Below are 20,638 nucleotides of genomic sequence, written 5' to 3' on the forward strand. Positions count from 1 at the left end.
GCCCGCCATCGCTAGAGAAGGCAACCGAGCTGACCCAGCGGCTGTGGCCCTCGAGTGTTTGTAAACAAGCACTCCAGTTTTGTTCTACGATAGCCTTCGCTGACACCTGGCCGGTATCATTGTGAAATAAATTTCGAATAATACTTGTCTCTGGTGCAAAGATGAGCGTAGAGGCGTAGAGTTGGAGAGGTGACTGGTCGATTATTGAGCGGTAATTAAGAATGAAACGATTTGCGTCACGAAGAAAGTGTGAGGTCTTAGTACTGCTATGTGACTATATGATTTATCTTAGTAAAAGCATCACTCTTGTCAGATTAAACCTACCTCAATTAGGCTTTGCAACTCGCCTATAAGCCCAATGCCCTCAGATATCCTTCCAATAAGACTCAACGCCTCAAGCCAGTGAAGGAAGTAGCATTGGAGGAATTGGAGTACTTGGTGTCCATCACAAAGCTTGGCTCCGCTACCTTTCAGGTGACGCACCCAGTATAAAGTCGCATATTGAACCTCTGGTGGCAGACAATGGTCAATTTGATGTTTGCCAACGGAAAACCGAGTCTTCCCCGGTGCTGCTAGCCCACAGATGTCTTGTTTAAGGCGACCATTTTCGGAGAGTAGCCGAAGACACCTCTCTGCGAGCATGTTGTGGGTAGCCTTCTCGTCTACCCAGAATTGATGTTTATCCTCTGGGTCAGAATGGACAAGATATTCCCGAAACGATTCGTGGAATATTCTCACAGGAGCTGTACTGTCAGTTGGGATGTCGAGAACCGAATGAAACATCTGCAGCCTATTATCAACGCGTTCTACCGCAATACCAAGAAGGTTTGCCAGTGATATAACGCCAAGAGGACTTGAGAGAGTGACTATCGAGCCCACTATTTTTTTGAACTCAGTGATTGCATTGCGACGTGAGGTGCCTTTCAGTCCCTGAACCATCTGATTCAGGATAGGCATGTATGTCTGGTCAAAGTCTCCATAGGCTTCATGTTGGAGAATCTGCCGGAGTCGACTGTCTGGCCCGCCCTCGCCTTGTCGATTATCTTCAATAAAGCGGCAAGCGGTAGCCGCGGAGATGAATAGTGGGACGGATCTCTTAAGAAGATCTTCGAGCATAGCCTGACTCGGCCAACTCGTGGCGATATTGTGCTGGCGCCGAATTTCGCAGATTCGGAATTTCAGAAAGATTGCGATACCTCGCTCGATCATACGCGGGGGGATCTCGTGAAGAGGAAACTCTATGAATTTGCCGTGGCTGTCGCTAAAGCCCAGACGAATCGGAGGTTCGTATCTGCTGGTGATTAAGAATTTCAAGGGCCCTGCCTGCCGAAGATCACTTTGCAACAGTAATTTGATAATAGTTGTGACGTCCTGATCCGTCTCGCACTCGTCAAGGGCATCAATCACAACCGTCATAGGCTTTGAGAGGGTTTGTTGCGCAGCTTTAACAGGATGCTGAATGAGCTTACGGAACTGTTCTCCTAAGCCTTTAGCGGAGATTGTCGGGTCCGCCTCGATAACGTTTCGCACATATCCGGCCACCGACGGCAATCTCTCAGCGAGTTGTACAGCGATGGTCGTAAACAGGCGCCCAGCATTACTGCGATCGGACTCGGTCCTCTTGAAAAAGAAGCTGCCACCAAGGCGGCCTTTGGCGCTGAGATCAGCGGCCATTGTACGAGCGATTGTTGACTTGCCAGTGCCAGCCTTTCCTTGAAGCCAGTAAACATGCTCGTCAGTCTGATCGTTGGACCAGTCCATTATGGCTTTGAGGAGCTCATGCCGAGTATTCTCGAGGCACGTCGCAACTTGTTCGTTTGCATGGGAATCAAACGCAGCCTCTTCTACCGTGCGCAGATTGCCAACGACAAACTTTTGGTTGCCGTTCAGCGTCGGGGCAGTAGTCCTGTTGATGTTAGCCTAGATATCGGGGATGGTCAAGAAACGTACGCTTTAAGCCTAGTCAACACTTGCTTAAGGTTAATGTACAACTTGTCTTCCGTCGTCTTGCACTTGTTTAAACCGGAATGGTCTGTATCAATGTCAATCGTTATGGCGCCGTGGCTACCGCGAGCTGAGTCTCTAGGGACGACCTGTGATATTTTAGAGAGGCTTTTTGTGAGGCGCCAGCACATACCAGTCCAATAGATAGCCAGCCGAACATGCGTGTAGGCTTGGCTTCGCGTAAGGCCACGATTTCAGTCCGCTGTCGGCGACCTTCTTTCATCTTCATGCACTCGTCAAAGCGTTCGTCCAGATCAGAGAGCTTGTCGCGGTGGCTCGATAGCGAGAGGAGCAGGCCCATGCTGGACCCGAAGACGCTACTGATACGGGCTGCAAGGATGCCGAAGAGTGACATGGGGGATCCTTGATGAGGGGTCCCGAGAAAAAGAATGCCGGATGTACTGTCGACAATCTCTTTCGTATCCTCTCCGGATTTGCACAGGGCCTGTCGAATGGTCAACCAGGGCATGGTAAGTTGATATAGCTGCGCACCTCCTTGATAATAATGCCGCCAAAACTGTGGCCGATGAAGACGATGGGAACGCACTACCGCGTTTGTTAGCTCCAGAAAATTCAAGGCCTCCGTGCCTTGTAGCACCTACCCGGTGTTTCCTCCGGTGCTTCACCAACCCGTCCAGCAATCGTTCGCCAATCAGCTGCGCAGTAGTAACTGGGGCATTCATCAACCAGTCAGAGTTATGAGCAAAGGCGAGAATTCTTGCTTTCGGGAAGTCGTGTTTAAGGAGGTCTCGGAGCAGGTGTACTCGGCTTCGCTCTTCGGAATTTGTCGATCTCGAGGGGGCTTGGGACGTCCAAGTTTTTTCTGGATGAGCACCGAGGCCGTGGACGGCAACGATTCTGTGGTAATCAGTGTATGGCTCAAGCAGTGTTGTGACGAGTTGTGACTCACTCAAAGCTGGCCTCGCCGCCATTCTCTGGCTCGGAAATAACATAAAGGCCATCAACACGGTTAGCTGTGCCGCGTCGGTGAAGCTTGATGATGGTGGGGAAGAGGAGAGCAGAAGTCAGCAGCAGCACCAACACGGTGGCCCACAACGTTATGCTGTGCTCCATAGCGGGCGCACTGGTCTCGGCTCGGTTGCGTGTTCCACAGAACAACAGTTTGCCGCTCGCTACGAATAAGTTCATACACAGGGGCCTAAGGTATTTTAGGCGATGTGTCTCGTAAGCGGGGGGGCAGATCCGGAGTGCGGCAAGATATAGCTCCGAAAGTACAAATTTCAACTTCGAGATCGCTCACAGTGTGCAGAAGCTTTTTCGTACTATATGGTTATAGCTCCATTCTTCAAAGACTGTAAGTCAAGCGACGAATCTGATTATGCGCAGAACAATACACTTTGGTTGTTATCAGCAGGATTTTTTGCAGCGATTAGCGTTTACCAGAGTTTTACGGGCTCTCGAAGGGTCGTGTCCGCAGGACGTCCTGTCCCTTTCTTTAGCCTGCTACTACTGAAGCCAGTTCCACTTCTTGACCAGGTGCAATTGCTTGAGGGGAAGTACTGGACCGCAAATCGTGAAAGACATCAGCCACGCCGGGCAGGCAAAGTCGAGGATAGCCTTGTGCAGGTACGAGAGTAGGGCCTTGTACGATAGGCTGGTATGCTCGGCCACGAGTAGCAATACAGCACGCTCGTCTAAACAGAAGGCATATTGGACTGTTGTTACGCGCGTCTAGACACGGTGCTTCAGCCGACCAGCAAGTAAAGCAGCCGCGCATGATACAACCAGACGCTGGTGGAGGGTTGGGTGTGAGCTGTTGAACCCGTGCATTTACACTTATGTGCGAGCAGAGCCGAGTTACCACCCGCTTCTTAGCAATTGAGTTGAGTGATACGTCTACGCTAAAAATGTCACTTCATGATCGTATCATCTCTTTATCGTGTCACATGGATCACTTGGTCCATCAGTGATCGCATGTAGTTGAACAGCCACGCGGATTAGCGCTGCAAGCCCGACGAGAGCAGAGCCAAAGAAAATGGTAGGTGTCCAATACAGTCACAGAGCCAGCTGGCAACTGAGCACACCAACAAGGAGCGGCTGCGCTTCAGGCAACCGGCGGGTGCTTCACCGAGTCAAGAGGGCGACTGGCGACAAAGCGACAGCCTTAGGACGCTTCGGGAACGAGGCCTGACTGGTACCTGCTCGTACACCGGCCATGGCAGTGGCCTCGTGCAGAGCAAAACGATTTGCTCGACACTTCCATAATAGGGGCACGCCACCACCAATTTCTTTGCCGGCAAGGTTTCGCTTTCTTGTGCGTACAGTGGGTTGTGTGTACTTGCGAGCCGGCCACGGCTTCTCCCGAGTGAAAGCCTGCCAGCATTGGCAGGTACAGCCAGGCAGGCCCACGCCAGGGGAAGACATCACGGAAGCCTGAGGCATGCAACGGGAAGTGGGTGTCCGACACGTCGACGCCAACTCAACACGCCGGGACTCGCGACACAGATTGCTTACGCAGACATTGGGAGTGAAAGTGGCGCGTCGCGTCGTGCTGTGACGCGACAAGCATTTACTGCAACGAACATGGGCAACAGGATCTTACAGTACACTTTCTAAAATAAAAAATAAAATAAAAAGTTCTCTTTTTAGCGTGGCAAAGCCGAATGTGGCCAGAACTGCTGATAACTTAACTGTATCCACGTAGCAGGAAGTAGCCGTTATCATTATTGGTAACTCTGTGCGGCACATTTGAGTTGAACCCAATTTCGAGCTTAAAATCCAAATCAGGCGGTGGGGCAGGCGCGGGTGCGCCTGTCTCAGCATAGTCAGGCCACTGACCAAAGTTGGCTATAATCAGTTTGCGGACGCTAAACCTGGACTACACCCCAGTTCAGTGTCCCCCAATTTCGATGTAAAAAGGTCCAAACTAGGCGCGTGGGGCTGGCGCGGGGAGCCTGCTCAGCATAATTAGGCCACTGACTAAAATTTGGCTCTAATCAGTTTACGGACGCTAGCCATGGACTACACTACCCTGTACACAACCACCCCATCAATTTTTTTTTCGCCATTGAGGCTATTTGCTGCTGCAGTTCGTGGATCTTCTGCGCCAAATCTGGCGTCCGTTGTTTCCTGCCCCTTGGCCTGTCATGCCGCCTTTTTACAGCCACTTCACCTAAGAGAGAACAATTTAGACGCTGGCTGAACGGCCTGGACGTCTCCTCCCCTTCGAAGATGTAGAAGCTAAAAATGGCCTGTGCAGCCACATGGTGCGCCAGCAGTTTTCCGTGCCTGGATGCCAGACGAATTCCCCCGTCCCCACCAGCGAAGCAGTGGCGGCTTGACACGCATTAGTTTGCATTCGGACGGACAAAAACGACGCCGGGCGGCCATGTCATCTCTGCGAGGCCATCATCGAGATGACTCTGATGTGTTCGTTCAAGGCTCCGCGGCGCCATCCAAGAGAAGTCCACCATCGAGTGAGGGTTGGATTCCAAAGCTCAACACGGCTGCTTGTTGCTGCCAAGATGAACGCTACGAGGACTGGTGCCGCGGATGACACAGACTGCGCACTGCATATTAATACACGGCCAGAGAGATATAGATGATCGCGCGAGTTTGCGAGAAAATACGAGTCGATCAAATGTGTTTGCGCTGCCTGTGTCACGGATAGGCTACAGGAATGGCCGACCGAGAAGAGTATCATCGTGGTCTATGTCTACACAGGTATAACATACCATACTGATTTTTGCAGGATCCTATGTCCTATGCGGGTTTCGGTCCAATTCCGTGTCCGACAGCCCATTTCGCCACACCTCTGTCCAAGGCTTCAGCACCTTGAGAAAAGAGGCAATAGAGGTTCTGCGGACTATTTTGTGACCTGCCTTGTTTATGGCCTGGCACGCTTCAACTTTTTATTTCCAACCTGACCAAATTCTCGCCGGTGGCGATATATAGAGCCTGTAATTTTGAGGCTGGGATGGTTAGTCCATCACCCAAAGACGCTGCATTTACAATGTACATGGCTTTATTATCCTTTGCAGCGCCTGTATCTTCTCGCGTAAGCCATTCCGAAAGGAGGAAACATGGTTCGGGCTCCGGTATTCCTTCCTTCTATAAGACATGTGTGCACTAGGGAGGGAGCGTTATCGCCACAGGCAGACTTTTCGTCTTCCACCATATCAAATGACCTATATCACATTATGGCTTGTCCAGACTCCGAGACAGTGCTGCCCAGATGGAGCTAGTACTCAACGAATCAAAGCTCTCTGATCTCTCATCACCTGAACTTTTGTCGTATCTATACCGCAGATCTTCGCCAGAAACATCGTACGAATCATCGGCACTCGAGTTAGCCGGGTGCTTCAACTGCTCGTTCTCTCTCCAAAGCCAGTCATCAAAATCCAACCCATCCATTTCTGGAAGGGGACTGGTCTCTTGAGGAGAAGCTACAGATGCTTTGTAGAGCCAATGCTGGGCGGGTCGGTCGACCAACTGCTTTGCTCTGCTCACTGCAGGGCTGTCATCGCCCTCAATGATGACCCTGGTGGTGTACGCTCCCTCAGCGAAGATCTGCGCTCTCGTTTCATCACCGTTCGCGATTGCAATTCGAAATGCGTCGTAGCAAGTCTTTGGAACACACGCATCCCGGATGCCTTCTTCCTCAAACAAACGAAGTATAGTTCGCACGAGATGAAGGTCCACGTTGTAGTCGGAGGTGACAGGGTCCAAATCGCCGAGAACTTCGTGAATGGCTTGGATCTTGCTCAACCTGTGATCACTTTCCTCACGATGGCTTGGCGGAAGTAGGCATAGCTCACACTCACAGTCGAAACAGAACTTGGCTTGCAAAAGCCTTCGGCGCTCTGTGTATTCCATCCTGCGGCTAAGGTATGAGATAGTAATTTCCTGTCCTTCCTCGATATCACAGAGCGCGTGGATAGTGAGACGTCCAATGTTCTCATTCCATGTATTTTGCGCATTATGTCGGCAAGAGTGGTTGATGCGAGATGCCTCGAGGAAAAGGCCACCTTCATCGGCCTCAGAGCCGACGGGTAGAACGTTCGTACGGGCAATCGTGTGGCTCTTTCCGTAGACATTGTGAAGAGAAAAGAATGCCCGTTGACGGTCCCTGTCTAAGCTTTTCAATGCGCTGACAATCTGGTCATTGAAGACCTGGTGGTTATGTTCGTCTCGACGGACCTTGAATATCGGTGCCTCAGAAAGTATACGTGCTCCTTTGTGGATTTTTGAGGTGGCGACCAGGCCTTGCCCCTTACCAGAAATTGGTCTGATGGCGTATACATTTTTCTCCATACCGTTTCGCGGCAGAGCAGCCGACAATAGGGGTTGTTCCAGACCAAGTCGAGAGGTACCGCAGGCTGGAGATAGGTTCGTGTCGGATGGCATCGACGTCGTCTCTTGCCTCTCCTCCCAGACGCGATTTTTCGGATCCCAATCTTGCCCTGCCTCCAGTTCTCTGAGCGTCCTACTCGCATCGTGCACCTCCCGCCAATCATAATATCCCCACTGTCGTTCATCACCAGTCTCATTCATTTCATGCCAGAAATGGACTCTGCTACCGAAGTATCTCAGCGCTATGCTGTGCACGCCTCTGATGTACGGCTCAGCAGGCGTTGTCAGACGCCCACTAATCTTTGAGCTGAATCGGAGGAAGTAGTTGCATCGGTCGGGATTACTTGGCATGTGCGGACACTCTCCGACCATGAACCACATGTAAGCTCTGTCCGAGTGATCGAAATCTGTTGACGTGCTCAAAACTTTTCCATCTGTCCGACGTCCTTCCCTGTCGTAGATATCTCCATACGTATGTGTGATTCCATCAAGGAATTGTTGGTAAGACTCTTTATTTACTGCAGTCGCTTCCAGCCGCGGGTAAATGTCGAATCCACAGTCGAAGCCCATCGTGAAGAGGTTATACGCCTGGACCTGGCAGCCTGGTTTCTGAATTTTAGTCGCGTGTAGCAGTACAGTAGCGTGGGTATTTGGCTTGAAAATACGACTCGACACATCCGATGAAGATAGCAAATGTGCTGCATAGCGGACGCTGCTGGATTGGTAACGAACTGCCTTAGGCTCCAACACCGTTGACCTAACCAGTTAGCTCCGTTCACCTTGTTGCCAGCGCATCCACCACCTTTGGCAGTCCCGACGGCTGCGCCTTAGACATGCATATGCATATAAATCCGTGTCTGGCCATCATTGGGCTATTGCTGGCAATCATGATGTGGAACACAGGTTTGTGAAGCGGGCAGCGAACAAATTAGGCTAGGCCTGTGGCCACCGTCTCGATTATGCCAAGCCGGTATTGCCACCGAGGTCCCTGTCACGCGGGCTTTTCATCCATACAATACGGTGGGTTGTGGATTGACTCAAACTGCATAGGAACTTGCTCACTAACGTCTCTTCGTGGGCTAAAGACTGCCCAGCGGACTTCAATTGGCCGAGAGAAAAAGTGCGAGAGATCTTTTGTGCAGCAATTCTACTACACAGTTGGATGTACAGTAAATACATATGTCCATGCAATGGTATGAAAATGTTTTTTTTTCATCAGCATATATTTGGGCCCCGGCACCAGTGATGGAGTCGAGCATGTGTAACCTTACAGCCAGCATTTACTGTCAAACCTACAACAGAAATCATGTTTTCCATTGGCGATCTCTCGGGTATTGCTTCTGGCTCTGCGGTAGCCACCTGAATGATTCTGACCTTAACTGGGCCACTTCTTCTGTGGCAGCTTCCTCATCTTCCAATACTAGCGCCTCCCGCCACAAGACATCCCCCATCTGGCAATATTGTCGACTAGAGGAGGGCAGAAAGATTCCGGCTGGCAAATCGTGAATTGCGACGCCCAACTCCAGCGGCTTGGGACACATCGAGCGACAGTGGACGACCAACGACGGTACTTGTTTCAAGTCAGCCGGGATTACCCCCTGCTGATGCAAGCTGCGGTCTATAGCGAATACAGTCATCAATTTTTCGGCAGCGCGAAAAGCGACGAAGGGTCGAGAAGGCGCCTCAGGGCGCGTGTCCAAAACATTCTTGACGATTTTGCTGAAGACATGCGCGTGCACGGTCAAACTCGCGTTCTTCTAGACGAGGTGCCTGAAGACGAAGAAATCGGAGTATGTAGCCGCTACATTTTGCGATCCGATTATATCGAAGAGGTTAAAAACCTAATGAAAAAGAGTCGTGGTCGCAAGTTGTCGGGCACATTTAACCCCTTGATTATCAGCGAACTCTTCAAGGGGCAGTGTAAGCCTTGGCAAGGGCTCGTGGACAAAGTCAGGGAACAAGTCCTTCACGCCATAGACAAGGTGACAAATGCGATCGTCACGCACGTGGCCGCCGGGGACACCGTCCCCGGTATCCTCTCCATCCTACGCAATGCAAGAACCAACTCTATTCGTGACCTTGACGCCAGGTTTGAAACTTTACTTGAGCCCCATCTCAATGGGCATCCCATTACATATAGCCATTACATGACTGACAATGTGCAGAAAGCACAGGAACGACGGCGCCTAGGGGCTTGAAAAGGCATTTCGAGACCTGGTGGGTGCTGAGAATTTCAAGAAGGGTAAAAAGGTGGCGCTGTATCCTCATGAAATGTTCACAGAGTTGAAGCGGCGCACTGAGGTTGGCATGCAGCTATACGCGGGACAACCTGCGACTGACTATATGGAGGCATACAGTACTACAAGGTGCGTCACCCCATCACTGGCAACGGGAGCCGAAACTGACAACCGAAGTAGGTTGCTTGCAAGAAATTCATTGACGATGTTAGCGTTTTGGCCATTAAGGGCTGTCTTATGGCCAAGCTTTCGTCGTCATTTCAAGCTGAGGAAATTTTGAATTTGAGGAATGATGAACTGGCGTGTAATTTCCGCAGATGAGGGTGTAGCAGACTCATCATCCTCAGAATATCCCTCCGACGCTGTACAATCCGACGGAGAGATAGCCGAAAAGTTCACCACCGTAGAAGAGCCGCCGCCCAGCAAAGCCCGAGCGTGTACAAGCACCATGAGTGCAACGGGGTTTGCCGAAACAAATCCATGCATTGCTTGAAAGATAAGGACGGAACCATCATCCGATCGATTTCGAAACGATGCGAGCCATTTACGACGACATAAAATAAAGAGTGGGAGAGGACGAGAATTTAGAGGATGTGCAAGATATCGAAGTTCCGGAAAGATTTCATCGTAAAATTCTTAGTGACAGCAAGAAGCGCAAGGCCTACAGTGAGATCGACAGCCGTAGTCGCAAAACTAACTCTGACCGAGGAGTTGGATATCGTGAGCACCTAGAGATCGTAGGGGCTCCAGAGGAAGTGATGAAGGAGTACTGCACATCAAACCTAAATGTGCAAAGTGACAGACACAGGAATGGAATGGAAGCAGCGAATAAGGTTGCCATGGAGGAGCTCCTAGACTTGTCAACCGTCCACTAATACTGTAGCTTGCTATTACTGAAGAACTAGATTGAATGCAACAGAAACTCATGGAGGCCATCTGACAGCGCAGGCTCAGGCTGGTCTTACGCGACGAGGGGCTCGAGAGTGGTGCAAAGAGCGGCGGCTAGATTGGACTAGTAGCTGCAAGAAGCATCATCCATGCTACGTCAGGATAAAGTATTTAGACCATGGATCTCCATAGAACGCGTTGGACCTGTAGACTCCTCGTTTTCCAAGAAATAACAGCCAGAGATCTAGACAAGAAGCGAGCCCGCACGATGTAGGGCCTTGCTCTGAGCCGGAACTGGGAGGCTGGCGCCCTGGTGGGTCTCCCAGTGGAGTCTGGAATGCGTGGGCATGGCTGGCAGATACCAGCGCAAGAAGCACTAGTTAAACAGTCGATTCCTAGCTCCAAATTTTCACGCTGCATCACCAAAATTATGGAGGAAGCAGTACTGACCTTGACGGAACGGAAGAGTGGTAAGCTGCTGTCTCTGCGGGATACGTGAACACGACTAAACATCAAATATACAGTGCGTCCAACCAGACTCCGCACTAAGTATCTACCAAGCGCTGGCCTACATACCTTCTATCCATCCATCACTTTAGACGCGAGATTTTGTCCAGGATAGGCTATGAGACTTGTCTGGACAATGAAGGCCACCTTTGAAACAGTCCAAGCAGATGTCAAAGTCGCTACCGCTGCATATGCCACAGTGGTAGTAAGATACCTTGCTGGAAATTCCCTGAAGACAGGCATCGCAAGTCATGAAAGCATTCTTGTACTTGATTGTGGGGAGAATGGTCTGTTTTTCGTGTGCTGTAAGCTCAGTGACTATCGAACCACGCTGGACCAAAAGATTAATGATTTGAGTATTTCCTGTCTTGGACGCCCACCACGATACCGATCGGCCGAGCGCATCGATAGTATCGATATCTATATCTCCCCTTGTGAGTAGAAGCCGAACCACTTCTGCGTGTCCATTTTTGACAGCTGCTAGAAGTGGTGATGAGCCGTAGTGATCCTGCATTCCAATCAATGCACCAGATTTGAGTAGGAGCTGGATACTATCCAATTCATCCGTACACGAGGCAGCATGTAGTAACGGAGTTCGCCCACAGATGTCTCGCGCATTTGGATTGGCACCACGTGACAACAGCAACTTGAGAACTCGGAGTTGCCTGTTTATAGCAGCAATATGAAGTGGTGTATGACCATGGCTACTCGTGATTGTCATATCTGCTCCTTTGTCTAACAGCAGCTGCACGATCTGTTGATGGCCTTTGTATGAGGCAGCTTGGAGAGCATTGCCATAGCGGCCGCCTTGTGCATCGATATCTGCTCCATTGTCTAGCAGCAGCTGCACAATCTGTTGATAGCCTTCAATCGAGGCAGCTTGGAGAGCATTGCCATAGTCACCACCTTGTGCATTGATGTCTGCTCCATTGTCTAGCAGCAGCTGCACGATCTCTTGATGGCCTCCAATTAAGGCAGCTTGGAGAGCATTGCCATAGGCCACTTTGTGCATTAATGTCTGCTCCATTGTCTAGCAGCAGCTGCACGATATCTTGATGGCCTCTGTATGAGGCAGCTTGGAGAGCATTGCCATAGCGGCCGCCTTGTGCATCGATATCTGCTCCATTGTCTAGCAGCAGCTGCACAATCTGTTGATGGCCTTCAATCGAGGCAGCTTGGAGAGCATTGCCATAGTCGCCGCCTTGTGCATTAATGTCGGCACCAATCGACAGAATTTTGTACACTGTCTGTTGAAGGCCCGAAAGGCAAGCGAAGTACAGTGGCGCTGCCTTAGGCTCGCCCGGATCGTCTTCCCATGGCCTCTCCGGATTGAATAGACTAGCCCAGAGTCTAAACTTTGTCGCTTTCCGGAGAAATTCCAAAATTGCCTTTAAACTTGATGCTGAAGCTTCTGCATGTTCAGCGCAGTCCATCCATATTTCTGATGCGTATCGGGCGAGTGGATATTGTATCCGTAGTCTAGAAACTTTATCCTCTTGTATGCTTGCAAGATATGTCAAGCATACCTGCACAACATCAGCCATTAGTTGAGGAATTATAAATGCCGAGACATCACACTGTTGAAGGTACTCCTTTACTGAGAAATGCGCCAGTTGAATGGTTTGTAATCGTCCTTTGTCTGAACTTTCGACAAGTGACACTAGGCTTGAACAAAATGCCGTAATGTCTTCGGGCCACTGAAGTCTGTCGTTTTTGTTGAAGTACCCTGCGTCGATGCGAACGGCGATCACATCAACAGCCTCTGCAAGGATTAACGGCCTTTCTGAGTAGACAAGGAACTGCAGTAGACGGATCGCTTTCTTTTTACGTTCCGGTGGAATATTTGCAAGAATTCGGGCATATGTTGTATCCAAGTCGGAAGGTAGTGATTGCAGAGTGTCATCCACTGCTTCGCGATCGAGACATTCTCTGAGGCGATCAAGTTGGCAAACCGCCCATCGAAACCTGAATTGACACTTTGTTAATATATCTATATCATCTACGACGAATAGTTGTAACTTACATTCCATCAGCTTTTCTACTCACTATATTCTCGATACTGTCCAGCACTTCTGGCAGCTTTGCCCACCTTTTGAATTCTTCGCCTTTATGTAGCCTGGTATTTGTATAAGAGCGAATATCGGCATTTATGGAATCATTGTTTAGATGAATGCAATTGACATCCCCGATCAAGCTACGAAGGCCGTTCTTGATGTCGTCTTCAGCTCGGCTAGTAGACAGGAGATGAACGTTTGCGAAGGCTGGGATGAAGTCCTGCATCCATTCCAGCAGCTTAGACCTTTCAGAGCACTCATCTAGAGCATCAAGGAGAACAGAAACATGTGCAGCAACTTGCATCATATTCTTCAGACAAGATAAGAGCCTACCGGTGTCGGGTTGTAATTGCCCGTCTTTGTGAGAGGCAAATAAGCTGTCAAAGGCCTTCCGAGAGTCTGGCCGTAAGCGATAGAGCTGCAAGACAAGGGAACGCAGCATGTCACCTAGCTTCTGCTTTCTTGTATCTGTGAAATCGAAGAAGAACACAAGTGTGGTGCTATCCCTTTCCTTCTCGAGGTTGTCGAGGATAGTAGCGCTAAGGACGGTTTTGCCGCATCCTGGCATGCCGTGAAGCCACAAGCACTGGCAGGAGCCAAGCTTCCAGTCGCCAAATGTTTTGCTCTGGAGGAACCATGTCCCGGTCCCTAAATGCCGAGATTTTCTTGCGTTATTAATGTTAGTGGACGGGTCAGCAGCTGATAGCCAGCGTTCAATGCGTGCGGTATGATTATCGGCTTTCATCTCGCGTATATGTGTGTTGGTGTCGGTGGATATCTGCTGGACGAACTGCAGGTTTTGCTTCACTTCAACCCATTAGCATAATTCTAATTGAAGCATCATAGAGGTGAAAGGGTACCTAATGGCTCGTACTTTGCTCGATCGGAGATAGATTCCTGACTTCTTGTGCGGGAATGACGGACAAAAGCTCTTTTGCGTATGCCGCCGCCACCACTGCCGCGTATGGCTGCCAAATCTTATTTTTGTGGGAGTCGGCATAGTCGCAGATACCGCGAATGACGAGGCAAGGGAATGAGTCCATCAAGCCTATGGCAATAGTAAGACGGGATGTATTCATAAGTCAAAGATCAAGCTCACCTGCAGCTTCCATCTCGAAGCACATTATATTCTGCTGCTGTGCTAACTTATCCCTTAGGATGGCATCCTTCATTACTTGATCTGCTGATCCGATAGTTCCGTAATGTAGCTGCGGAAATTTGTCAAATCGGTCTTTACTCTTCACTAGATTACTATCATGAGGTCCGCGGCAAGCCTTGCACGACTTTCTCCCCTTCAGATGTACGACATCTGACTTGAAAAGCTTGTCCTTCCCAGGGCCTGGATGGGAAAATCCCTTAGCCATGCCCGGATTTTCTGTCAGCATTGTTGACAGCAACTCCGGGATCTTCTGGCCCTTCCGCCTATGCTGGCCCTGGAGCATAGAAACAGCATTCAACACCAGGTTCGGGGGTTTATTCAGTCTGCCACCGGCATGGATGAATTCCTTTTCCTGCACTGATTTGCCAAAATCGTACTGTACAACAGCTTCAGTAGCCTTAGAGTGTAGGCCTATGACAACATCGCCGAGTCGAACGTCTTTTATGTCGTCGAAGTCGTCTGTCTCGGAGTCCTCGCTCTCTGATTCGCCACCGTTACCTCCATCGCCGTAATAAGGTGCTCCTCCACCTATGCCAACCATCAATCCGAACCTGACAGATTTGAAGCTGCGGAGCATGTCTTTAGCAACAGTTGCAGCAGATGCTTTGCCTGTTGTTTCGGCGGGCAGGCAAGCTATCACCACATTGTGGTGTCCGATTCTTCCAAGGAGGTACGAATTCGTGTCTTGCGGGTCGGCTGCCGAGAGCACTGGATGCTCGGTGTCTAGCATGGCACCCGCCGCCACTAACTCCGTGTTGGGCAAAGCACATATACGGTATAGTCATCGTGCGTAAACTGTCGAGGAACCATGGTCGCGCTTGTTTGTACTTTGAGAAACTATGGTTATATAGCTCTACCTTGAACCCCGCCATAATGGTGCAGCATCACTTAAAGTCACATGACGCCTTACCCCGCTTCGAGAAGGCATCGATAACAGTCTAATTTACTGTACCAACAAGGACTGCGTAGCCCTCGCGGTCTTAGGCAATAGAAGCGAGCTAGAAGTTATTTACCTAATCGTATATTCTCAGTATATACCATGGGGCGGGGCTCCCGCAATTAGTGTTGCCTGGAAGGAGGATACTGAGCGACCAATCACAATTTCGCAACCACGTCGAGGGTTTTTAAGGCCAGGTCCACTCATGTAGAATCGTTTGATCCGGTAAAATTTCCCGCCTTAGTTACTTGAATTATCAAACTATACCCTCTCATGCCGGCATTTACGCGGCTGCTGGCATATCAACACAATACGGTAAAATTTCTGGTAACTTTTACCAGTCTTAGCTTGCACTTACACCCACTTGCACTTGTGGCTGCCAGTGCCCACGCATTCCAGGCTCCATTGGGAGACCCACTAGGGCGCCAGCTCCCCAGTTCCGGCTCAGGAGCAAGGCGGGTGGGCTCGCTTCTCGGCCAGATCTCTGGCAGTCATTTCTTGGAGAGCGAGGAGTCCACAGGTCCAAATCGTTCTATGGAAATTCATTATCCAAATAATCCTTCTTGATGCAGTATGGATGATGCTGCTCGAAGCTACTAGTCCCGCCGTTGCTCGTTGCACCACACTGCAGCCCCTCGCCGCACTAGACCAGCCTGCGCCAACCTGAGCGTGCGCTACCAAAGGACACGTGGCCCTAACGAGCTTCGATGGCTTTCCATCTAGTTCTTCAAGCAATGGCATATTACTCACTCTGCGCCGGCCAGTCTATGTTTCTCAAGCATTGTTGATGAAGGCGTCTTCATCGTCTGAATTAGAGGTATAGTAATTTTTTTTTTTCGGGTAGCGTGAGACATGTGTGGGGGCGGATCGTAGGGCTGCATTCCAGGGACAGCACTGCCTAATTCCCGGCAATCTGTGCGCCATTTTGCTACTTGGTTCATGCGGATCTTAGCTAAGATCTGATTTAGGTCGTGTAAATGATAAAGAGCAAAAGTTGACCTAGGATCTGCTTTAGGGACAGGATCTTGGCTTTTAAAAGAAAGGAAAAAAAAAAAAAATAATCACCAGCTAGGCGATATTAACGTGCATATTTTCCGTAGAGGTGATATTGTACGTAGTTGTGTAAAAGTTACAGTCAGAAATGGTGCGTTTCATTGTGTTTGTGTCACGGGTTAGACCCTGGAAGAGACTCGGACGTTAGTCCTCGTTGCACAGCGAACGGTCGCGACCGTTAGCTCAGGGTACCCACGTCGAATGGTTACCCTTCCAACCAAATGAGGTCGACGCGCTAGTATAGTTAAGGAGATCCTCCGGACCTCTTCCTTTTAGATTCTTCAATCTTTCCTCTTTGTATTAAGATCGTTAGTTAGGTTGAACAATTCTCTCTAAACCCTCATAGTTTGCTCAAGAAGTCCAGTGATAACCTACTATAACTACTTATAGGGGACCAAAGGTACAGCAGTGGTTCCTCTGGTGGAGCCTGCGCACCGCCACACCGCACGCCAAAAAGGGGCTCCCACTATTATTCTTGTTTAACAAAAAAAGGGACACTTATTCCGCCTTCGTCTATACTGTAACTATGTGTAAAGATGTACTGTCGAGCTATCGAATAAGTCACAGTCTCGCCGTGTAAGGTCATACCGGTAAAGTCATGACATATAGATTCATCTGAAAAGCCGAACAATATGTAGAAAGGGAATTGTAGTCTGGCTGGTAGCAGATGATTTAATGTAAGTTTAGGCCAGGGGAAAGCTGACGTGCTTCCATTCGTAAGAGGTGGTTGCATGTCTAGAATGTACTGTACCACAACAAGTACTAAGATATGTCGTGCAAATGTTTCTTTTTGCCTACTTGATGACATATCTGGTGAAGATCGTTCAATCTTGGGGCCAAGAACAGAGCCAAGTCGGGAAGAACTGCATGATCATATCATTGGCTTTAACAGGCTACGTAACGGCTTTCCACGAGTATTTCGGCACGATGCCGCGGCGTCACATCAGACCCGTATTGAGCAATCAGGCCACCGCGGAGCCCACTTCTGATGGCGCTTCACCGAAGAACCTGAGTCAATTTCCACACGCAGCCAGGTAGAAGGGGAGTTACCTGGGAACTCACGGCCGTGGACAGAACGGAATAGTAGGTCTTCTAGTCGTCTGCGCCAAGTTCTCTAGCGTGAATCTTCTACGACTTGGAGAGCTTGTGGAAGGTGTCTCCGACCTTCTTCAGACGTGCATAGCAACCCTCGTAATCTGCGTTGTGGGGGCCATGGCAGTTGGCGCATTTTGGCGTTGCCTGACAACCCTTTCCACTCTGCTTCTCGGATGTCTGTTGTACATATATTGCACTTAGACTAAAGGTACCGGTAGAACTCCGAAAGCAGTTCAATGAGTAATGGAGATGAAGTGCTCCATCACCAATTTGTTCTTTTTAGTGCAGAGCGGAGAAGGGGGTATGATTCAATGAGAAGCCATATTTTGCCGCCACATTAGCCTCAAGATAGCTACGAAAGATCGTCTGTAAACATCTCTTTGCTCATTCACAACACGCCATCGCTCTGCCGACGATGGATGCCCTTCAGTATCAGGGCAGCGCCCATGGCGGACTGTGTGAGCAATTTGCAGCCTACATTACGCAGAGCAACGCTCAGCTGGAGCGTGAGCGGACGCGAAGTGACGAGCGCCTGCGGCAGGTCAGTCTCTACGCTGAACGTCGCCAGCTGGATCAACGGAGACAAGAGCTGGAACAGCGCTCCTTATAGTGTAACCGGTTCGAAAAATCACCTCAAACCGCCTCAACGGTCCGGCAAGCTGGATCAAACCGAGCCGCCGGTTTAAATCACTTTTGCCAACCGAACCGCCGGTTTATTCAGCTTCTACGAACCGCACTAATAGTCCTTGCCCAATTTTCAAGCCGAACCGAACCGCAAACCGCGGTTTGACCGGGGTTAAACTAATAGTCGCGCACCAAATAGAGAAGCACAGAAATTTCTTTTACCGACTCATCTGATTCACTTGCCCTGCGGCCTTGCCAGTGAACCCCACTTCCAAAGGAACGCAAGCTACATATCATCATCACTCCCCGGCCCAGCTTCCCCGACGGTGTCGCTCGCCGCCGTCGGACTAGCATAGCAGCACTGTGCTCATTGTTAGACAACTAGTCCACGGATAAAGCAAAACACTTACCTCAAAAGGGACTACGAGCGCACTTTGGTCCCAGGACCGCAAGCACTCCAAAAGATTCACAGTTTCAACGCTGAGAGAGCCTCTTTGATCTGTAATTGTCGTTTTAGATTTGGAAAAAAGTCGTTCCGTTTCAGCAGACATGGGCGCGTTCGACAAAATGTCAATGGCCATCAAAGAAAGATTGGGGAATCTACGTCTTTGCGCGGACTCCAGCCACCAGTGCAATGGGTCTGATGTCATCAAGACAGGTTCCCGGCAGTACATCTCGTACTCATCGTCATCCATGTTGAAAACCGTTGCCTTTTGCTCTCTCATCCACATCTTGTATCCGTTTGGTCGTGTCAGCATCGGGTCTTGAGCTTGACTTTGTTGAATGGCAGGACACGATGTCGTTGACTTGTAAGTCTCTCTCCACAGCTCTGCCACCCGATGTTTAGCTCTTTCGATCCAATCCTCTTTCTCCTTCCATGTCCTTTCCATGTATGCCCATTTGAGCGAAAGATTCAGCACTGTCGCAGCCGAGTACACTGCAGAGTCCTCCGTGAGCTCGTAGTAATCAGCTAGTTTAGCCCATGCCGTCTCCATCATTGCGGCCAAGTGAGGATCGGCAGTCGCTGCCCTAGCAGCTTCAATATGGTGGAGTAGATAATCCATTGTTGGCAAGACGTCAGCGATGGACGACGCTGTTGCTCCTTCGTTGGCCATTGTAGCATCGTAAAAGGGCTCAAGAAACTTATATGCCTCGGCCAAAACTACCCAGTCGGAGGCTTTTAACGCATCGTCTTGCAGAGCTGACTCCTGCGCGCAGAATATCGTTATCGCCTGGTGTACTCTGGGTCGGAGGGCGCATTCTACCATCTTATACCAAGAGTTCCAGCGAGTATCATTGTCGCGGCGCAGCCTGAGGCCATCAGTAAGCGCCGTGAACGTACGAAGCCGCTGTGGCGTCCAAGTGATATACGTCACAATGTTGTGAAGTTTGCCTATCGCTCCACGCTTCCTCCACTGCTCGACTTGTTCGGCAGACGGCCCGAGGTATGTACCCGTCGTTGACGGTCTCTTGCCTACAAGAAATTCCATCACCGCCAAATTGATCACATGTCCCAAGCAGCGAAGCCTATGAGGCAGCGGGTCGTAGAAGACACCAAACTCTCGCTCCAAGTCGTCGGAAATTTGGTCGATCATGGTGTTCATGTTGCTGGCGTTGTCCATCATGAAGTATCCGACCTTGGAAGCAATTCCATACTCTCGTATAAACTCCATGATAGCCTCGGCCATGTTCTCGCCGCTGTGCTGCCCGCCAAGTTCTTTAATCCCCACGACAAGTGACTGAAGGCCATGGTCTTCCGTCACAAACTGAACCGTGAAGCCTAGGACGCCTAGCAGGTTTGGCGATGTCCAATTGTCCGGCACAATGTGGATCGACGAGAGCGAATTCTGCAGCGCTCGCTTAACGAACTCTTGCTTGCAATCATAGCCCTGCTTCAAGTCATTTTTCACGATGTCGCCGGACCTTGGCAGAAGATCGTCGGCGGCTGGTTGGATGTAGCGTATCAATTCACGAAATGACTGCTGCTCAATGTGAGCGAAGGGCAAGCTGCAGGCGACCGCGTAGCGACAAAACAACTCGCGCAGGGTGTCCGGGTCCAGCGCGTCCCCTTCCGTCGTCAGTTTGCGTTTCTTGGCAGGATGGAAGGCTTCTCCCGTCAGAAACGAAGCAATATTTCCAAGTCTCTTTTTTGTTACCTCCTTACTGGCCTCATGTTTGCCGCAGATCATGATGTTGTGCTCCCTGCGCAGATGGTTGATGATAGTGGATGAGCCGCCGGAGTATTTGTAGCGCTTGGCTTTCTTCTTCTCAAAGCAAGGCTGGCAATGCCACCATCGCGAGCCATCAGAATCCACCCATGCCCCGGGCTTTGTCTTGCCCTCCGCTAGCCGGCAATGCAACCAGATAGGTGAGGTCTTTTGTCGGAGTGCGCTCAGAATCGCATCGGTCGGTGTCGCTGAAAAAGGAGGGTCCGTCTGTGGGTCAGGATCGTCCAAGCAGCCTGAACTACTTCCAGCGCTGGTGGACTCGGCCATGCCTACTACCCTAAAGTTTGTGAGCTGCGCGGGCCGGCGAAAGAGAAAGTAACGATGATACTATGGAAAAGCTTTTGTAAATACTTGTTCGTAAAAATAAACGGCCAGCGCAGCCAATGGACAATATTTAGCGACGTATCTAAAGGCTGAAGCTTGATGGGCGTGCACTATTAGAAGCGCTGAGCTGGAAAGGCCGATGCAAACGCATAGAGCCAATATCGATATTGATATAATGTCAAAACACTATTCTACGGCGTAAATCTCTCCTCGGC

General features: G+C 50.1%; 5 protein-coding genes across 5 annotated transcripts in view; 1 reads left to right on the plus strand and 4 right to left on the minus strand.

Annotated features, from left to right (window-relative positions):
• BBA_09912 (vegetative incompatibility protein HET-E-1) overlaps nucleotides 1–3,078 on the minus strand; it is a gene marked incomplete at both ends in the record, with an annotated part of 3,761 nt that extends 683 nt beyond the window's left edge. Inside the window, 7 exons of the mRNA XM_008605009.1 lie at nucleotides 35–274; nucleotides 325–1,906; nucleotides 1,951–2,093; nucleotides 2,138–2,449; nucleotides 2,497–2,550; nucleotides 2,607–2,862; nucleotides 2,915–3,078. Coding sequence (XP_008603231.1) covers nucleotides 35–274; nucleotides 325–1,906; nucleotides 1,951–2,093; nucleotides 2,138–2,449; nucleotides 2,497–2,550; nucleotides 2,607–2,862; nucleotides 2,915–3,078 — 2,751 coding nt within the window. The remainder of the gene's footprint in view (nucleotides 1–34; nucleotides 275–324; nucleotides 1,907–1,950; nucleotides 2,094–2,137; nucleotides 2,450–2,496; nucleotides 2,551–2,606; nucleotides 2,863–2,914) is intronic.
• Nucleotides 3,079–6,162: 3,084 nt separating this feature from the next.
• Nucleotides 6,163–7,887, minus strand: BBA_09913 (SET domain-containing protein 5; the record flags this gene model as incomplete). The annotated part of the gene is made up of 1 exon (XM_008605010.1): nucleotides 6,163–7,887. One exon carries the CDS (start codon nucleotides 7,885–7,887, stop codon nucleotides 6,163–6,165), a length of 1,725 nt encoding a protein of 574 aa, XP_008603232.1.
• Nucleotides 7,888–8,623: 736 nt separating this feature from the next.
• Nucleotides 8,624–10,047, plus strand: BBA_09914 (dynamin GTPase; the record flags this gene model as incomplete). Its single annotated transcript, XM_008605011.1, has 4 exons — nucleotides 8,624–8,668; nucleotides 8,742–9,476; nucleotides 9,508–9,730; nucleotides 9,872–10,047. 4 exons carry the CDS (start codon nucleotides 8,624–8,626, stop codon nucleotides 10,045–10,047), a joined length of 1,179 nt encoding a protein of 392 aa, XP_008603233.1.
• Nucleotides 10,048–11,037: 990 nt separating this feature from the next.
• On the minus strand, nucleotides 11,038–14,972 carry BBA_09915 (Ankyrin repeat protein; the record flags this gene model as incomplete). The annotated part of the gene is made up of 6 exons (XM_008605012.1): nucleotides 11,038–11,870; nucleotides 11,953–12,914; nucleotides 12,973–13,651; nucleotides 13,878–14,051; nucleotides 14,103–14,870; nucleotides 14,912–14,972. 6 exons carry the CDS (start codon nucleotides 14,970–14,972, stop codon nucleotides 11,038–11,040), a joined length of 3,477 nt encoding a protein of 1,158 aa, XP_008603234.1.
• Nucleotides 14,973–18,157: 3,185 nt separating this feature from the next.
• On the minus strand, nucleotides 18,158–20,366 carry BBA_09916 (putative transposase; the record flags this gene model as incomplete). Its single annotated transcript, XM_008605013.1, has 2 exons — nucleotides 18,158–18,232; nucleotides 18,282–20,366. The coding sequence occupies 2 exons, from the start codon at nucleotides 20,364–20,366 to the stop codon at nucleotides 18,158–18,160; spliced, it is 2,160 nt and encodes a 719-aa protein (XP_008603235.1).
• Nucleotides 20,367–20,638: the final 272 nt, after the last annotated feature.

Source organism: Beauveria bassiana (assembly GCF_000280675.1).
Source record: "Beauveria bassiana ARSEF 2860 unplaced genomic scaffold BBA_S00074, whole genome shotgun sequence".
NCBI classification, from domain to species: domain Eukaryota; kingdom Fungi; phylum Ascomycota; class Sordariomycetes; order Hypocreales; family Cordycipitaceae; genus Beauveria; species Beauveria bassiana.